Source organism: Saimiri boliviensis, chromosome 19 (genome assembly GCF_048565385.1).
Source record: "Saimiri boliviensis isolate mSaiBol1 chromosome 19, mSaiBol1.pri, whole genome shotgun sequence".
In the NCBI taxonomy this organism is placed as follows: Eukaryota; Metazoa; Chordata; class Mammalia; order Primates; family Cebidae; genus Saimiri; species Saimiri boliviensis.
Genome location: NC_133467.1, coordinates 22,200,189 through 22,220,696, shown reverse-complemented (window position 1 = coordinate 22,220,696; position 20,508 = coordinate 22,200,189). Strand labels below are relative to the sequence as shown.

The 20,508-nt window shown below is 43.0% G+C and overlaps 1 protein-coding gene, 1 non-coding gene and 1 pseudogene across 2 annotated transcripts in view; all 3 read left to right on the top strand.

Moving 5' to 3' along the window:
- The window catches only part of FMO4 (flavin containing dimethylaniline monoxygenase 4), a 33,910-nt gene extending 24,254 nt beyond the window's left edge, over positions 1–9,656 (top strand). Inside the window, exons 7-9 of the mRNA XM_003925374.4 lie at positions 1,006–1,358; positions 4,400–4,469; positions 6,984–9,656. Of these exons, the coding sequence (XP_003925423.3) occupies positions 1,006–1,358; positions 4,400–4,469; positions 6,984–7,410 (850 nt within the window). The 3' untranslated portion in view covers positions 7,411–9,656. The remainder of the gene's footprint in view (positions 1–1,005; positions 1,359–4,399; positions 4,470–6,983) is intronic.
- A 3,411-nt stretch (positions 9,657–13,067) lies between these two features.
- Positions 13,068–19,693, top strand: LOC141582169 (splicing factor, proline- and glutamine-rich pseudogene; annotated as a pseudogene).
- LOC120360204 (U6 spliceosomal RNA) lies at positions 15,367–15,473 on the top strand. Its single transcript, XR_005576782.1, has one exon. It is a non-coding gene; the product is annotated as a U6 spliceosomal RNA (small nuclear RNA).
- Positions 19,694–20,508: the final 815 nt, after the last annotated feature.

Below are 20,508 nucleotides of genomic sequence, written 5' to 3'. Positions count from 1 at the left end.
ATATGGAAATTTTATAGACATTATGTTTGATGTGATTAGGTAGAATGATGTTCAAAATGAAAATATTTATCCGTAAAAACATATTCAGGACCGGCCGGGCGCGGTGGCTCAAGCCTGTAATCCCAGCACTTTGGGAGGCCGAGGTGGGTGGATCACAAGGTCAAGAGATCAAGACCATCCTGGTCAACATGGTGAAACCCCGTCTCTACTAAAAATACAAAAAAATTAGCTGGGCATGGTGGCCCGTGCCTGTAATCCCAGCTACTCAGGAGGCTGAGGCAGGAGAATTGCCTCCAGGTGGTGGAGGTTGCGGTGAGCCAAGATCGCGCCATTGCACTCTAGCCTGGGTAACAAGAGTGAAACTCCGTCTCAAGAAAAAAAAAAAAAAAAAAAAAAAAATTCAGGACCCTTTTTATTTATTTTTATTTATTTATTTATTTTGAGATGGAGTCTCACTCCGTTGCCCAAGCTAGAGTGCAGTAGTGCGATCTTGACTCACTGCAACTTCTGCCCTCACAAGTTCAAGTGATTCTCCTGCCTCAGACTCCCAAATAGCTGGGACTACAGGTGAGGGCCACCATGCCCAGCTAATTTTTTATATTAAATTTTTATTTAAAGGGTTCCTTGCTAATTTCCTCTTTGCCTGTCATTCTCTAGAGGCCTAGGTAGTGTGAGACCCAAAATTGATCATCAAATGGATTGTTGTATATTCTATGCTGACACTAGGAGAAAATCATTGCTCCAGAAATTAGTTCCAAGACAGACAGTTTTGAACCTCAAGCAAGAAAGAGTAGGTTTAGTCATTTTCCACATGCCTTCTGCTGAGAACAGAAAAACAAACCACGTTATAAACATGCTAAGTCAAGTAGATGACCTTGAATTAGATATTGGTCAATTCACTTCCCTAGATTGGCAGGTAATTTCCCTTAATTGACTAAATAAATATTTTGCTGAAGTTTCTCATAAAAATAACTACAGTGAATAATTTTCTTCTGTGTGTCAAAGGAAACAAGCAAAATTCATTGTGAATGATGAGCTGCCAAGCTGTATCCTCTGTGGGTCAATCACTATAAAAACCAGCGTGATGGAATTTACAGAAACCTCTGCTGTCTTTGAAGATGGGACAGTGGAAGAAAACATTGATGTTGTGATCTTCACTACAGGATATACATTTTCTTTTCCCTTTTTTGAAGAACCTCTTAAAAGCCTCTGTACAAAGAAGATATTTCTATACAAGAACGTCTTTCCCTTAAACCTGGAGAGAGCAACATTAGCCATCATAGGCCTTTTAAGCCTTAAAGGATCCATCTTATCAGGCACAGAGCTCCAAGCACGATGGGCCACAAGAGTATTCAAAGGTACCTTGACTCTACTGAAAGCTCTCTCTTTGAATCTTAAAATTGGTGCCCTGCCACTTAGCTAAAATCAAACAGATGTGAGCTAAAGTAACAAAATATTTTTTTAATTAACGTACAATTAATTGCATATGTTTGTAATGTGATGGATGTGCTATGTCACTTAATGTGACTAAGTAGGAAAAGAGATTTTGGCTCTGTGGATGAGATAACTTTGAACAACAGAATATAATTAAATTTCTCAGATTACCTGAAATTATTGGAAGCTTCATGATACTATTCTAGCCTAGTCTAATCTATTTACTCGTAAATCTTTTCATTTAGCACTAGAAGTATAATTTTATATTGCTTCCAAAGAAAGATATTGGAATAACACACACTGTGAATAAAGTTGAGATTAGAGGGCCACAAAAAATATTTTAGACACTGGAAACTACTTTCTGTTAATTATAACAATAAAAGCATAGATGCTGGAATCAGAGCTACCAAGTTCCAATTCCAACTTTGAAATTCTTTAGCTTTTCAAGAACCCCTCTAAATTTCAGCCCCTTATAAATCCTCTATCACAAGAATTTTGTAAAATGGATACTATCTACAAAGCAATTAACACAGTACTTGACATATAACAAATGCTTATTAAGTGATGGGGTTTCTCTGATCACTGCTATTGCTATCATCCCTCTAAAGTAGGGCAAATTTTAGATTAGTAAGCATTTTAGTTTGTAAAGAACTACAGTTTTATTTTTAAATATAAACAGCCCTAGCAATTATGCCAGTCAACTATCCTGTAGAAGAATTCTGTTCTTTATTTTATATATACGTATATACATGTGTGTGTATATATATATATATATATATTTTTTTTTTTTTTTTTAAAAAGACGGGGTTTCACCATGTTGGTCAGGCTGCTCTTGAACTCCCAACCTCAAGTGATCTGCCTGCCTTGGCCTTCAAAGTGCTTGGATTACAGGCGTGAGCCACCAGGCCCGGCCTAGAATTATATTCTTAATGAATAAAAACAATCACCAATAACTTATAAATAGCATACAACATGGTATTAAGTAGTGATGACTTCTATCACATTGTAGAAATATAATAAATATCAATTGCACTTAAAAACCACATGGTTTCCTAAGTTGGCAAAAAAATGTTATTTGAATGGGGGAAGGGGAATGAAGGCAGTTTGAAAATCTCATTTTACTTACATTACACAAAAAATTCTACAACCCTTCAGTAAATTTCTGGGTTTTTTTTTTTTGTTTTTTGTTTTTTTGAGATGGAGTTTCACTCTTGTTACCCAGACTGGAGTGCAATGGCGCGATCTCGGCTCACCGCAACCTCCGCCTCCTGGGTTCAGGCAATTCTCCTGCCTCAGCCTCCTGAGTAGCTGGGATTACAGGCACGCGCCACCATGCCCAGCTCATTTTTTGTATTTTTAGTAAAGAAGGGGTTTCACCATGTTGACCAGGATGGTCTTGATCTCTTGACCTCGTGATCCACCTGTCTCGGCCTCCCAAAGTGCTGGGATTACAGGCTTGAGCCACCGCACCTGGCCCAAATTTCTGTTTTTTTAAGGCCAATTAAAGTGCTTTCACAGCATTATCCAATTACATTAAAACTGCAGAAGACTTAATTCAGTACCTGGTTTTTAAAAGTATTTTATGGTGAGCTCCAAAATGGTTATTAGAATGATAAAGCTGACAACAAAAGTCGTTTAGCTCACACCATAGGATTAACGGCATGCTTCTCCCGAGAATTTCCAAAAAGCAATCTAGGAACCGCCAATTAAACTCCTGCTAGTTTTTTGGAGGATAAAGTGACCCTAGTGGAAAGCAATCCACAGAGCTTAGTCGGGCCTATCTTGTGTGAAGAGTAAACCCACACCTTGGGCCAGCACTTGGTACCTGACAAGGGCAGGACTGGCCAGAATGGAATGGCAAACAGGGTGGACTAATAAGGGTCACAGGTGGCCTGAGGTGGGTAGGGACAGTGAAGGGGCAGGGGTTGGGGACAGAGTTTACATTATAAAAGGGAGTACGGACATTCTAGGAACCCAGAGAACAAAATGGGATTTTAGTCTCTGGGGAAGCTGGGCAGCTACAGAGAATTACCAGGGTGCAAGCTGTTACGGACAAATAAGGTTTAGAAAGACAGGAAGAGCAGAGTCCAAGTGCTGAGACTGTCTAGACAGGAGATAGGGAATGAGTGGGTCCTTGAAACAAAAGCAGACAGCCTGGGTGAGACTGAGAGACTGCTAGGCCCCTTTCACACTTGAGGCTCCTTGTGAAACAAAAATAAAGATGTTCTGAGACAGGGTTATAAAGTGGGGTTTTTAAAGAGACCAGTCCTCACTACATTGCCCAGGCTGGAGTGTAGTAATGTGATTATGGCTCACTGCAGCCTTGATCTCCTGGGATCAAGGGATTCTCTCACCCCAGCCTCTTGAGTAGCTGGAACTATAAGGCCATGCCACCATACCTGGCTAAATTTTTATTTTTTTATAGAGATAGTGTTGGCAGGCTGGTCTTGAACTCTTGGACTCAAGCAATCCTTCTACCTTGGCCTCCCAAAGTGCTGGGATTACAGGCATGAGCCATTATGACCAGCCTAAAATGGGGTCATCTTAAGTGTTTACATTTAACCAACTAATAGCTTTAACACAAACACACACACATACAAGTACAATGTGGGGGCATACATGCAATATAATATAAATTATTTTATTTATACACTGAAAGCAGATGAAGAGGGACAGTGGGGCCAAGTGGCACAGGTGCAGGCATCTGGTGAGCATGGCACTGGCTGAGAACTGAGCCACAGAGGCATCTTTTCTCACAATTCTGGCAGTAGAGTTCACTTAACGTGAGCTGGGAGGGGAATTTTACCTCCAGAAAATTATTTTCTGTGCTGCAATTCCATTCTGAGCTTTAACTATCATGTGTTCTAAAGTTGGAGCAGTGGGACGCTAGAAATAAGAGGGAGGAGAATTTAAATAAAGGAAAAGCCACATGTGACTTTAGTGTTGTTTGTGATTTTACCCATAGGACTCTGTAAAATACCTCCATCCCAAAAACTGATGCTGGAGGCTACTAAAACAGAACAGCTCATTAAAAGGTATGAAATATAGCTTGCTCTAGGGAAAACTTACAGTGTACTCTGTTACAAAAAAAAAAAAAAAAAAAAAAAAAGGATTCAGAGTATAAAAGCCATTCCTAGAGAAGCAGTATGGCAGGTTGGAAATAACTCTGCATTAGGAATCAGAAGAATACATTTTTAGTCCTAACTCTGTCGCCAATCAGACATGTGGCCTTAGACAAGTCATTTGGGGACACCAGGTCTTTTCAGTGGAACACACAGCCTGGCCCCCTGCCGGTGGCCAGCCTGTCTTCACTTAGCCCCAGAAATCCATTGTCTTCACTTTCTTCCTACCTCTCAGGCTGCCCTTTCTCTGTATTTGCTGGTATCTCCTCTTCCTCACTCCTAAAATTTAATGAGCTCCAAACTTAGTCCTCAGACCTCTTCTCGCTTCTTTTTTTTTTTTTTTTTTTTTTTTTTTAGAGACAGGGTTTCAACCTTGGTCAGGCTGGTCTCAAACTCCCGACCTCAAGTGATCTGCCCACCTCGGCCTCCCAAAGTGCTGGGATTATAGGTGTGAGCCACTGTGCCTGGCCACTCTTCTCACTTCTATTTACACCCACTCCCAGGTGGCCTCATCCAGGCCTGAGGCTTTAAATATTATCATATACTCATGGCTCCCAAACTTGTGTCTCTAACCCAGATCTTTTCCCAGCACTTCCTAATCCCACTCCCTCCTGAGAGCACCACTTAGATATTTAATAGGTGTCTCAAATTTAATATGTCTAAAAATGAACTCTTGACCCCCTCCATCCCCCATCTGCCCTGTCAATAGGCTTATCTGAGACTTTTCCCCATCTCAGTTCACAGCTACTCATTCCAGTTGTTCAAAACCAAAGTCAGTCAAAAACCTTGGAATAATCCTTTTCTCTTCTTTTTTTTTCACACCCCATATCAGCAAGTACTGTCAGCTCCTACTTGCCAAATGAATCCCGAATTCAGACACTTCTCACTACCCCTGCTGCTACCACTCCAGACCAGACCACCAACGTCTCTCATCAGGACACTTGCTGCCACCCCTTACCTGGTCTCCCTCCTTCCACACTATTCTACAGTCTAGGCTTGTCACAGCATCAAGAGTGAGCCACATCACATTGCCCTTCTACTCAAAAGCCTCCAGTTACTTCCTTTTTACTCCCAGAAGCCTCCCTGCAGCCTCTGAGGCTCACAGCATACCCAACTATTTGTATGCCCTCACCGCCTGCTGCTCTCCCATCTATGCTGCTTCAGGCACTCCAGCCTCCTCCCTGTTCCTCAAACATACCAAGCATAAGCCCCTCAGAACCTTTATGCTCACTCTTCTGTCTGCCTGGAATGTTCCACCAGACAGCTAAATGTTCACATATTGCCTCATAAGAAAGAAGCCTTCTCTGACAACACTATGTGTGACAGCAACCCACCCTGTCTGACCACTGCCTCTCCCCTTTACCCTCCATTCTATTTCTCAGAATGCCCATTATTACCACCTGATATATTATGTATCTACTTAGTGGGGGTTTTCAATAATTTGTTCATTTCCCCCATCAGAATCAGGCTTTTTGACAGCAAGAACTTTATTTTTTTCACTATTAGATCTCCAGCACCTACAATGTGCCGAGAATGTGATAGGCACTTAATGCTTATTTATTTATTCACTGAATGAATGAATGATTGGCATTGGGACATCATGAAAGTTTACTGACAGACATAAGTAAATAAGTAAGTTAACTGGTAGAAATAGGTATGAATAATGCCATCATATTCATATATAATATGCTTATATCTGTGGAAAATTTAGTCCTTGTATACCAACTATGGCCCTCTCAACTCATAATTCACATCAATAAAAAATTTAGGTACAGGCCAGGCACGGTGGCTCAAGCCTGTAATCCCAGCACTTTGGGAGGCCGCGGCGGGTGGATCACAAGGTCGAGAGATCGAGACCAACCTGGTCAACATGGTGAAACCCCGTCTCTACTAAAAAATACAAAAAATTAGCTGGGCATGGTGGCGCGTGCCTATAATCCCAGCTACTCAGGAGGCTGAGGCAGGAGAATTGCCTGAACCCAGGAGGCGGAGGTTGCGGTGAGCCGAGATCGTGCCATTGCACTCCAGCCTGGGTAACAAGAGCAAAACTCCGTCTCAAAAAAAAAAAAAAAAAAAAAAAATTAGGTACAAATGATGCTTTCTGGTCATATTCATTCATTCAATAGCTATTCTATTTGGACTAATCAGACATTATCCTCACATCAAATCTAAGAACCGAAAACATTACTTAAAGCTTCTCTTTCACCTGCCTCCTTTTGCCATGTCTAGTAAAATTAATTAGCTTCACAGATACCCTCTGTAGACAAACTCCTTAACTTTTTTCTTTCTAACATACAAAAACATTCCCAAACATGGTTTGATTCCCACCAAAAATGTAACAAAATGGTGGGGGGGGGGGTCTGATAACTTGAGAAATGCAGGGCAGGAGTGATTAATGAAAAAACATCCATCTTTTTTCCTTCTCAGAGGTGTGATTAAAGACAGCAACAAAGACAAATTGGACTACATTGCCTACATGGATGATATCGCTGCTTGCATAGGCACAAAGCCCAGCATCCCACTTCTGTTCCTCAAGGATCCCAGACTAGCTTGGGAAGTTTTCTTTGGACCATGTACTCCTTACCAGTACCGCCTCATGGGCCCTGGAAAATGGGATGGAGCCAGAAATGCCATCCTGACCCAGTGGGACAGAACACTGAAACCTTTACAAACTCGAATCGTTCCTGATGCCTCCAAGCCTGCTTCCATGTCACATTATTTAAAAACCTGGGGAGCACCTGTCCTACTTGCCTCTCTTCTACTTATCTGTAAGTCTTCACTTTTCTTGAAATTGGTGAGAGATAAACTACAGGTCAGAATGTCCCCTTACCTAGTAAGTCTTTGGCGAGGATGAACCTGATTGGTTCTGAGGGCTGTACCAAGTTGTGCTAATTCTATCTCCAAATATCTTGTGCATCCCTCTTCAGCTCTCCATCACAACTGCTGTAAGCCAAATTCAGGTCTAGCCATCTCTTTTCTGAATTATTGTATTGTCTTCTTTATTTCAGTACCTTCTTTCTTGCCACCCTTTCCAATGCATTTTTTACCCTGCTACTTCAGTGATTATTCTAAAATAATTAAATGTGATATGGTTTGGCTGTATCTCCACCCAAATCTCATCTTGAATTGTAGCTCCCATAATTCCCATGTCATGGGAGGTAATTGAATCATAGGAGCAGGTCTTCCCCCATACTGTTCGCATGGTAGTGAATAAGTCTCATGAGATCTGACGGCTTTATAAATGAGAGTTCACCTGCACAAGCTCTCTCATGTCTGCCATCATGTAAGATGTGTCTTTGCTCCTTCTTCGCCTTCCACCATGATTGCGAGGCCTCCCAGCCATGTGGAACTGTGTGTCTGTTAAACCTCCCTTCCTTTATAAATTACCCAGTCTCAAGTATGTCTAGCAGCATGAGAATAGACTAATACAATATGGTTTATTATTCTAAAGTAAATATATGATTTATAAGTATACAGGAAGCTCTGATTCCCATGAAGTTCCTGGTAGGAACAAAATGGCAATCAAATTAATTTGTAGAAAAATTTTTTTCTCTTAGAGACAGAGTCTTCACTCTGTCACCCAAACTGGAACACAGTGGTGCAATCATAGTCCACTGCAGCCTTGAAATCCTGGGCTCAAGCTATCCTCCAACCTCAGCCTTCTGAGTAGCTGGGACCATGCCTGGCTATTTTTTTTTTTTTTAAGTTTTTTTTTTTTTTTTTTTTTTTTGAGACAGAGTTTCACTCTTGTTACCCAGGCTGGAGTGCAATGGCGCGATCTCGGCTCACCGCAACCTCCGCCTCCTGGGTTCAGGCAATTCTCCTGCCTCAGCCGCCTGAGTAGCTGGGATTACAGACACGCGCCACCATGCCCAGCTAATTTTTTGTATTTTTAGTAGAGACGGGGTTTCACCATGTTGACCAAGATGGTCTCGATCTCTTGACCTCGTGATCCACCCACCTCGGCCTCCCAAAGTGCTGGGATTACAGGCTTGAGCCACCACGCCCGCCCTTTTTTTAAGTTTTTTTGTAGAATTAGTGTCTTACTATTTTCTTTTTTTTTTTTCTTAAAAAAAAAAAAAATAGGGATAGGGCCTCACTATGTTGCCCAGGCTAGTTTCAAGCTCCTGAGCTCAGTCATTCTTCCTCAGCCTCCCAAAGTGCTGGAATTACAGGCATGAGTTATCATGCCCAGCCTATTGTTTTTTTAAGATCCCAGATTTTGAACTCTTGGGTTCAAACAATTCTCCCCTCCACCTCCCAAGTTGCTGGGATTACAGACATGGGCCACCATGCCTGCCTGGAAATTTTAATATAGAGATTATTTAAAAAGTTATGGGCAGAGTATAGGAAGCTCATAAAGATAATGAAACACTCCCAGACTTGTAACAATCGGTACTTCTACTATCCAAAGACCTAATGAGGCAAGAAGAGAAAGCAATTTCTAAAGAGAGAAAGCAAGCACTGCATAGAGAGCCACCTAACAAGAGCAACGACCTCAGCTTAATGACAAAGGCAGGTGCACGATGGCTACAAAAGTAGAGATCCGGGGAAATAAATTATCTAATTTTACTCTTCCCTTTCTCTGATTCCTCGATAGTGCTCCCCAATGTCCAAACTCAAATGAAAGTCAGAAGGCAAGGTTGCCAACAGATTTTATCCACAGAGGTCAGGCTCCTAGGGCACAGAGCAGAGCAAAGATGATGGAGAGAATATATGGAGAGGCACAAAAAAGGGATCCAGTTTAAGCATGCCTCCCATATAAAATCCTCCATTTTCTATCTTGATTAGAGATAATAGTCCTTGGCTGGGCACGGTGGCTCACACCTGTAATCCTAGCACTTTGCGTATCTGAGGCAGGTGGATCACTTGAGGTCAGGAGTTCAAGACCAGCCTGACCAACATGGTGAAACCTTGTCTCTACTAAAATCAGACAGGTGTGGTAGTGTTTACCTGTAATCCCAGCTACTCAGGAGTCTGAGGCAGGAGAATCACTTGAATCCAGGAGACAGAGGTTGCAGTAAGCTGAGATCACATAACTGCACTCCAGCCTGGGTGACAGAGCAAGACTTTGTCTCAAAAAAAAAAAAAAAAGAAGAAGCGATAATAGTCCAAACTCCTTAGCCTAACATAAAGGGCCCTTCATGATCTGAGTCCCTTAGCCCAGGTCAGCCGAATGCCTGTTATTTCAAATCCTCCCATCAGCACTACCAAACTATCAAGGGTGTCATAGCTCCTCCCTTTGTCATCGGCACACAAATCTATGCCATGCCTGAATGGTGAGCTTCTATTTATCTTTCAGGAGAGCTCAATGCTCTTATTCTGTGCACCCTTACCTAAATCCTCAAAGCAGAAATGCTCACCCAGGTGTACCAGCTGCACCTTGTGTATGTTCTGGTACTGCTCTTTTCTTACTATAGTATTGTTTTATTTTTGTCTGTCACCTAACAAATGGTGAGTCCCTGAAAGGAATCGTATCATGTTCATCTGAAACACTGCCTGATAACAAAGCATTGCTAAAGAACCATTTGGTGACTTGACAATGGCTTTGCCGGCTGGCACTCTTTATTTACCGTCTTCTACCTATATTCCTCTCTCCACCAACATGGTACATTACCTCAGCCTTGCAAACAAAGAACAGTCCACCAACAGCTAATGTTAAACGACAATCCATGTGGCAATTAGAAGAAATAGAACGATGCAGTCTAGTACTTGCACAGGAGCCAAGTACACTGGTTAGGAGCACTAACTTGAGAATGAGAACTCAACTCATTAGCTATGAAGTCTTGGCCATGTAACTCAGCCTCTCTAAGACTTAGGGTCCTCATCTGGAAAACAGTGGTTATAATAGTACCTACCTTACTGTGAACATTAGTGAGAAAATGCAAGGTGTTTGGTCCAGCTGCAGAATCAGAGGACATTTTCTATTCTCTGAATTAAAGGACCTGAAACTACCGCCAAATCCCGTTCCTTGTTGTGTAATCTGGAGGCATGCCCTTTACTCTCCCTGGATTCTCTGGCAGCACTTTCCAGTTACAGTTACTTTTGTTGTTGTTGTTGTTGCTGCTGCTGCTACTGCTGCTGCTGCTAAGCAGACATATTTAATGATACATTGGTCTTCACAGAGATGACTACAGAGACTTTTACTCTATAATCCAGTAGTATACAACCATGCATCACAGACCAATTAGCCAGACGTAAAATAAATTAGCTTCTTACCACAACCACCCTATAAACATTACAATTACTCTCTCCAAAATGAACCTAATCTTACATGAAAACACCTACTGCAGGGGAACCAGAAACCTAGCTATGTGGCCAAAACCAAAAACTGAAGGAAAAATTGCAATTCACTGGTCAGTCGGTGAAAGCAAAGAAAATTCAGTGCCCTTCACTGTGTTGCTTTGATGTTACTTGTGTTCTTTTTGTCCCTCTTCTTCAGCCCACCCATGTTAGTTCATGGTGGGTTTGAATAAGCCATTCAGAACTTACTTCTTTGGAGCTCACCACAGTGCTAATCTTTTTCCCGTCAGCAGCTCTTAACAGACACCAGTCTAAAGACTCAAAGTCCACAGCAGAACCTTTCTTTAGAATGGATATGGTTCAACCACCAGACTTCTTCAAGGTGATATACATGCTACCTGGCGACTGGCACTTCTGGAAGAGTCTGATCAGCTCTGTTAGGAACTGCTTGCTCTCCAGTAGCACCATCATGGTGACACAAGCTCAGTAATGTCTGCATAAGGCCCTAGCAGTTATAGCCTGAAGCTTCGCCTTAGGATCACTGCTTTGTTCTTGAGTCCCCATAGCCACGGCTGCTAACACCACCACCACCACCACCACTCATGTTCCACCCAGATGGAAACTGTAGACTATGAGGCAAACATTAGCAAAGCAGAAGCTTTTCTCAAGCATTAGGAGTGAACCTCCTGGTATAACTAGTCGATGTGTCTAGGTTTTTGCTGACAATAACTTCCCAGTAGAAGCAATAAAGCAATACCTAATTCTAAATCTTCAAAAACAACTAAAGGTTTTGTTTAGTTGTCTTCTTAGAGAGGCTAAGTCACATGTCCAAGACTTCATAGCTAACAAATTGAGTTCTCATTCTCAAGTTAGTGTTTTTTGTTTGTTTGTTTGTTTGTTTGTTTGTTTTAATAAAGACAGGGTTTCACCATGTTGGTCAGGCTGGTCTTGAACTCCTGACCTCAGGTGATCTGCCCGCCTTGGCCTCCAAAGTGCTTGGATTACAGGTATGAGCCACCACGCCCAGCCTCAAGTTAGTGTTTTTAACCAGTGTACTTGGCTCTTGTGTGAGTACTAGAGTGTATAGTTCTACTTCTCTAATTGACCCATGGATTGTCATTTACTTATAACATTAGCTGTTAGTGAACTGTTCTTGTTTGTTTGGAAAGCCGAGGTAATTTATCATGTTGGCACAAGACAAGAAACAAGAGACTAACAGGAGCAATGTCATATTTAAGCTATCTGTGTTCCTGAAGGAGAAAGCAGAACTGAGGGCCTAACAAAGGAGGCCCTGCTTTATTAGCTCATTATAACTTAAATCTATAAAGTTTCTATTTTTAATTTGTATGAATTTTCAAGCCAGACATGGTGGCTCACATCTGTAATCCCAGCACTTTGGGGGGCCAAATTTCTTGAGCTCAGAGTGAGTTCAGAGTTCGAGACCAGTCTTGGCAACATGATGAAACCCCGTCTGTACAAAAAATACACAAATTAACCAGGTGTGATGGGGCACACCTGTAGTCTCGGCTACTCAGAAAGCTGAAGTAAAAGGATGGCTTGAGCTCGGCAGGTGGAGGTTGCAGTGAGCTTTAATTGCACCACTGCACTCCAGCCTGGGTGACAGAGTGAGACCCTATCTTTAAAAAAAAAAAAAAAAAATCAGATGATAAATCAAAGACACAGAAGTTAAGTAATTTGGTACAAAAAGCAAGTAAGAGACGGAACATGAATCTGAACCCAAATATATGCAACCCTAAAGCCCAGGATGCCTCACTAGCTGCCTTGAGAGACAACTCCCCTATTTGCGTCTTACTACCTCAATTGGCTCGCATGGAAGCCCCAACCTCTTCCAGGAAGCCTTCTCCCTTCCCACTCCTGCTTCCTCTGCACCACTGTACACCTTGAACAGCCTTCTAAATATTTTACTTATCACAGCTCATGACACAGTTCTCGAGGAGCAAATGGTACTAGAAAAAGCCCACTGTAAGTGAGCCTATTTTAAATGAGAATCAAAACTTCTTAGTTAACAGTATGGAAAAAAATTAGGTTTGGTCAAAACTTCAACTTGAAAAATAAAACCAGAAATTAGGAAAATAGGTTTGCTTTACTGTTTATTTAACCAGGTTAGATTACAATTGGAACTATGTACCTATGGGAACTGCCTAATGGTCTGACAATTCATACGACAGCAAGGTAAAACGTTCTCCACTTCATACAACAAATGTCTTTACTTCCCATTTGACTTTCAAAGCAAGATTCTGATTGTCCTTTTTTAAAAAATATTCGGTCTGTGTCATCCGCCATTTTGCGAGAAGCAAGGTGGCCTCCACGTTTCCTGAGCGACTTCTTCGCCTCTGCCTCGACCGCCCCTCGACCACAGACAAGTCTCGAGATCGGTTCCGGAGCCGCGGCGGTGGCCTTGTGGCTTCCACAGGCGCGGAGGAGGCGGCGGCCGCGGCGGCCTCCAGGACTTCCGTTCCCCGCCGCCCCGCGAGAGCCTGAGCCAGAGCCGCGGCCCGGTGGGTCCCGGCCGGGGCCAGAGCGGCGCTAAGCCTCCGTGCGATCCCGCCACCGCATCCACACCAGCAGCAGCAGCAGACAGCGCCGCGGCCGCCGCCGCCGCAGCAGCCGCCGCCTCAGCCGCCGCCACCGCAGCAGCCGCCGCCGCAGCAGCCGCCACCGCAGCAGTCGCCGCCGCATCCACAGCCGCATCAGGCAGCCGCCGCCGCCGCCGCCGGCGCAGGACTCCGCCAAGCCCGCGGCTGCTCGGGGACCCGGCCCCGCTCCCGGACTCGGCAGCGCGTCGCCTGCCTCCAGCGCGGCCCCGCCCGCCACTCCGCCTACCTCGGGGGCCCGGCCAGGGTCCCGGCCAGGCCCGACCCCGCCGCCCGCAGTCACCTCGGCCCACCTCCGGGACACCGCCACCCAGGCCTCCCTACCACAGCTCCTCAGGCCGGAGGCCCGGGCCGGGGTCCGGGGTCTAAGCAGAGCCCAGGCCCGGGCGGTCCCAAGGGCGGCGAAAGCACTCTCAGCGGCCTAAGCACTCTCAGCGGCCACCCCAAGCCACCGGAACGAGGCGGTGGGGAGCCCCGCGGGGGCCACCTGCCTCACCCGCCCTACCTCCGGCAGCACCACCAGGGTCCCTGGCCCAGCGGACCGGGCGGCCGCAGCCAGAGGAAGATCTCAGACTTGGAGAGGTTTAAAGCCAACTTACCTCTCTTGAGGAGGCCTGGATAGAAAACTTCTACACAGGGATGTTGGTCGTTGGGAATCTACCTACCCATATCACGGAGGATGAATCAAAAGACTATTTGCTAAATATGGAGAACCAGGAGAAGTTTTTCTCAACAAAGGCAAAGAATTCGAATGTATTAAGCTTGAATCTAGAGCTTTGGTGAAATTGCCAAAGCTGAACTCAATGATACACCCATGAAAGGGAGACAGCTTCGAGTTTGCTTTGCCTCACTGCTGTTGCCCTTTCTGTTCCTAATCTTTCAACTTACATTTCCAATGAACTGCTGGAAGAAGCCTTTAGCCAGTTTGGTCCTATTGAAAGGGCTGCTGTAATGGTGGATGATCGTGGAAGATCCACAGGGAAAGGCATTGCTGAATTTGCTTCTATACCAGCAGCAATAAAGGCATTTGAACAATGCCGTGAAGGTGTTTTCTTACTGACAACAACTCTTGGTCCAGTCATTGTAGAACCACTTGAACAACTGATGAAGATGGTCTCCCTGAAAAACTTGCCCAGAAGAATCCAATGTATCAAAAGGAGAGAGAAACCCCTCCTCATTTTGCCCAGCATGGCACATTTGAGTACGAGTATTCTCAGCGATGGAAGTCTTTCAATGAAATAGAAAAACAGCAAAGGGAACAAGTTGAAAAAAACATGTAGGATGCAAAAGACAGATTGGAAAGTGAAATGGAAGATGCCTGTCATGAACATCAGGCAAATCTTTTGCACCGATATCTGATGAGACGAAAGGAAAAATTAAGACATGTGGAAGAACTTCACAATCAAGAAATGCAGAAACGTAAAGAAATGCAATTGAGGCAAAAGAAGGAACGATGTAGAAGAGAGTAAAAGATGATAATTCGTCAACTTGAGATGAAAGAACAAATGAGGCGCCAAAGAGGAGAAAGTTACAGCGGAATGGGCTACATGGATCCAAGAGAAAGAGACATGAGAATGGGTGGTGGAGGAACAATGAACATGAGAGATCCCTATGGTTCAGGAGGCCAGAAATTTCCACCTCTAGGTGGTGGTGGTGGCATAGGTTATGAATTTAATCCTGGAGTTCCACCAGCAACCATGAGTAGTTCCATCATGGGAAGTGACATGCATAGTGAACACTTTGGGCAGGGAGGTGTGGAGCCTGTGAGTGGACAGGGTCCTAGAAGAATGGGGCCTGGAACTCCAACAGGATATGGTAGAGGGAGAGAAGAAGCCCAAACAAAAAACCCTGATTTTAGATGTGATATCTAGGCTTTCATTCCAGTTTGTTTTTGTCTTTTGTTTAGATACCAATCTTTTAAATTCTTGCATTTTAGTAAGAAAGCTACCTTTGTGCTCACTTCGGCAGCACATATACTAAAATTGGAACCATACAGAGAAGATTAGCATGGCCCCTGAGCAAGGATGACATGCAAATTCGTGAAGCGTTCCATATTTTTTAAAAAGAAAAAGAAAAAGAAAGCTACCTTTTTATGGATGTTAGCAGTTTGTTGACCTAATATTTGTAAATGGTCTGTTTGGGCAGGTAAAATTATATAATGCAGTGTTTGAAACAGGATTTTTTTTTCTTTTTTACTGAATAATGTCTCAAGTTATGGCAGGGTACTTTGTGCCACTGAATTTCCAAAGTGTACCAATTTCTTTTTACTGCACTTCAAATAAACTGAAAAATAGTTATTTAAAAAACCACAGTTTTCTAAGGCTGGGCGCGGTGGCTCAAGCCTGTAATCCCAGCACTTTGGGAGGCCGAGGCGGGTGGATCATGAGGTCAAGAGCTCAAGACCATCCTGGTCAACATGGTGAAACCCCGTCTCTACTAAAAATACAAAACATTAGCTGGGCATGGTGGCGCGTGCCTGTAATCCCAGCTACTCAGGAGGCTGAGGCAGGAGAATTGCCTGAACCCAGGAGGCGGAGGTTGCAGTGAGCCAAGATCGCGCCATTGCACTCCAGCCTTGGTAATAAGAGCGAAACTCCGTCTCAAAAAAAAAAAAAACCACAGTTTTCATTGGTTTTGCCAAGTAACTCAAATTTTAATTCTTTTGTATTTACATCATTCTCTTTTGAATTTCCTGTCTTGTCATTATGCTTGCCAATTCTATCTCATTCTTCTATTTCCCTTTTTTTTTAGACAGTCCCGCTCTATCACCAGGTTGGAGTGCAGTGGCGCAATCCCAGCCGACTGCAACCTCTGCCTTCTGGTTTCAAGCAATTCTCCTGCCTCAGCCTCCCGAGTAGCTGGGACTATAGGTACGCACCACCACACACGGCTAATTTTTTGTATTTTTAGTAGAGACGGGGTTTCACCATGTTGGCCAGGCTGGTCTCAATCTGTTGACCTCGTGATCCACCTGCCTCGGCCTCCCAAAGTGCTGGGATTGCAGGCATGAGCCACCGCGCCCGGCACTTTATTCTCATGTTTCTTACATGATTTAACTCTGCAATATCTAGATTTGCCAATGGCTTAGTAGTTCTCCAGTATTACCATCATCAATTTCATAACATTTTTCTTAGCTATAGGTGATATTGTTTGGCTGTATCCCCACCCAAATCTCATCTTGAATGGTAACTCCACAATTCTCACATGTTGTCGGAGGAACCTGGTAGGAGGTGATTGGATTGTGGGAGTGGGTCTTTCTCAGGCTGTTCTCTTGATGGTGAATGAGTCTCACAAGACCTGATGGTTTTAAAAACAAGGGTTTCCCTGTGCAAGCTCTCTCTTTGCTTGCTGCCATTCATGTGACTTGCTTCTTCTCGCCTTTGGCCATGATTGTGAGGCCTCCCCAGCCTTGTGAGACGTAAGTCCATTAAACCTCTTTCTTTTGTAAATTGCCCAGTCTCAATTATGTCTTTACCAGCAGCGTAAAAGCAGAGGAATACAGCAGGATATGTAACTTTACTTTGCTGTTGATTTGCATTGTATGGTCTGCATTATCAGACAATCATCAGAGACTGACCACAAATACATTTATGAAATATATTTATGGAAATGATATCCAGAGTAGACTGTACTGTTGAACAGTACTGTTGGATATCTGTTTGAGGAAAAATAAACTTAACCAAAGAAGTGAAAGACCTGTACACTGAAAACAACTAAATATTGATGAAAGAACCAAAGACACAAATAAATTAAAAGCTACCTGTGCTCATGAATTTAAAGAATAAATATTGTAAAAATGTTCATACTAGTCAAAACAAACTAAAAATTCAATGCACTCCTCCAATGACATTTTTTCACAGAAATAGAAAAAACAATTCTAAAATTCATATGGAATCACAAAAGACCCCAAGTAGCCAAAATAATCTTGATAAAGAAAAACAAAGCTGGAGGCATCATGCTACCTGATCTTAAAATGTATTTACAAAGCTAGACACACAAGTCAATGAAACAAAAACATACATACCAGTCAATGAAAACAAAAAGCCCCCCAAAAACAGACATACTAGTCAATGAAACACCTGGATCCATTTAGATTAAGTAAATTTACTGAGGCTCCAGAAGAAGGTCTTCAGGACTCAGACCTTAGTTATAGATTAAAAGAAGTTAATCAATTATGTCTTTAGATGAATGCACACTTACACGTAAACATATAGCTTAGAAGGTATATAAGCTCTAAAAAACCTTGTAGTTTTGAGTTGGTCTGACAATAATTTCCAGGCCTTCTCCCTATAACCAGTCACAGAAATAAAAACTCTCTTCCTCCCCAGTTCACCTGCATCTTGTTATTGGGCCACAAGAAATAGCAACCTGACCCTCAGTTTGATCCAGGAATAACAGGAAGCAGAAAGATTGAGTGGTTTTGTTGCGACCTATCACAAAATCAGTATCAGTACTGTGATGGTTATCTTTTTTTTTTTTTTCCGAGACAGGGTCTCACCCTGTCACCCAGGCCAGAGTGCAGTGGTGCAATCTCAGCTCACTGCTACAACTTCTGCCCCCTGAGTTCAGGTGATTCTTGTGCCTCAGCCTCCCAAGTAGCTGGGACTACAGACACGTGCCACCACACCAGGCTAATTTTTGTATTTTTAGTAGAGACAAGGTTTCACCATGTTGGCAGGCCGGTCTTGAACTCCTGGCCTCAAGTGATCCACCCACCACAGCCTCCCAAAGTGCTAAGATTACTGGCGTGAGCCACCACACCTGACCTGTGGTAGTTATTCTAACAAACCTCTGTGTGCACCTGGTGGTAGAGAACCCAGGGTAGTATTGCTCTGACAATGTAACAGTGGATTATTTTAACACCATTTCATCATTTATCTCTCCTTGGAATTAAATTTGAAGTTTCGGCAGTGAGTCTCCTTTCAAAAGTTTGTTCAGATTCCAGTTCATTTCTACTTAGAGCTTTCTGCCTACAAAGGCAAATTTCTGAGTTATCTGAGTGACTCATGACTCATCTCAGGCGAGTGGTAACAAAAGAGAAACAGGAATAATTATGTTAACAAGGGCCAGAGACACACCTATAGGTGATAAGACTGATAACAAGCCAGTGTCTTTGTAGAACATTTAATTTCTGAAAACATCACATAACATTCGGGCTCATCTGGTATTTTAACATGGTGTTTCACTTTGGCATGGTCTGTTCTTAAGTGACTAAAGAACTCCTGGAGAGAGATCCAAGATGGCTGATCACTAGCAGCTCGGGATTGTAGCTCCCACTGAAAGCGCAAAGAAGGAGAGGACGCCACACCTTCACATGAATTCTTGTTGCTCACGCACCAGGAGATTCCCAGCGAAGGAGCCCCACGGGTCGCCAGCGCGACTCTTGTGACCAGCGAGGCGGTTTTGCCGGCGCCTCGGAGCGTGGGTTCTCGGTGCAGAGTCGGAAAAGCACCATCAATCTTAACGCCGCTGATTTGGTCGGTGCAGTGGGTTGCTCGGATTTCGGCGCTGAGAATCAGTAAGTTGGACGTCCACTCAGAAACCCAATTACAAAGACGGTAATTATAAAGACCACAGATGGATGGATCTACAACGAAGGGAAGAAAACGGTCAAAAAAGGCTGAGAATACCCAAGATCAGAACGCCTCTTCCTCAGCAGGGGATCCCAGTTCCTCATCAGCAACGAAACAAGGCTTGATGGAGAACGAGTGGGTTCCAATTACAGAAGCAGGCTTCAAAACGTGGATAATAAGAAACTTCTGTGAATTAAAAGAACTTGTTATAACACAATCTAAAGAAACTAAGAACTTTGAAAAAAGGTTTGACGAAATGTCAACAAGAATACAAAATTTAGAGAGGAAAATAAGTGAATTGATGGAGCTGAAAAACACAATACGAGAACTACGTGAAGTATGCACAAGTTTTAACAGCCGAATTGATCAAGCAGAAGAAAAGATATCAGAGGTCGAAGATCAACTCAATGAAATAAAACAAGAAGACAAGACGAGAGAAAACAGGATAAAAAGGAACGAGCAAAGTCTCCAAGAAATATGGGACTATGTGAAAAGACCTAATCTACGCTTGATAGGTGTACCTGAATGTGACGAAGAGAATGAATCCAAGCTGGAAAATATGCTTCAGGACATTATTCAGGAAAATTTTCCCAGCCTAGTAAGGCAGGATAATATTCAACTCCAGGTAATACAGAGAACACCACAGAGATATTCCTCAAGAAGAGCAACTCCAAGGCACATAATCGTCAGATTCACCAGGGTTGAAATGAAGGAGAAAATACTAAGGGCAGCCAGAGAGAAAGGTCAGGTTACCCACAAAGGGAAGCCTATCAGACTTACAGCAGATCTCTCAGCAGAAACCCTACAAGCCAGAAGAGAGTGGGGGCCAATATTCAACATCCTTAAAGAAAAGAACTTTCAACCCAGAATTTCACATCCAGCCAAGCTAAGCTTCACATGTGAAGGAAAAATAAAGTTTTTTGTGAATAAGCAAGCACTCAGAGATTTCATCACCACCAGGCCTGCTTTGCAAGAGCTTCTGAAAGAACCACTACACATATGAAAGGAACAAACAGTATCAGCCTTTCTAAAAAAATTATCAAAAAGAGCATCAATATAATGAAGAATTTACATCAACTAATGGACAAAATAGCCAGCTAATGACAGTATTAAACTCACATATATTATTATTAATTCTAAATTTAAATTGACTAAATCCCCCAATCCAAAGACAGGCAATTTGAATAAAAAACTAAAACCCATCAGTATGCTGCATCCAGATCCATCTCACATTCAAGGATACACAAAGACTCTAAACAAGGGATGGAGAAAGATTTACCAACCAAACAGAGAGCTAAAATAAATAAATAAAAAGCAGAAGTTACAATTAAGCAACAAAGATCAAAAGAAGCAAAGAAGGACATTATATAATGATAAAAGGATCAATGCAACAACAAGAAGAGCTAAAGATCCTAAATATATACGCACCCAATACAGGAATACCTAGACATACAGGACTTATAAAGAGACTTAGACTCCCACATAATAATAGTGGGAGACTTCAACATTAATATTAGACAG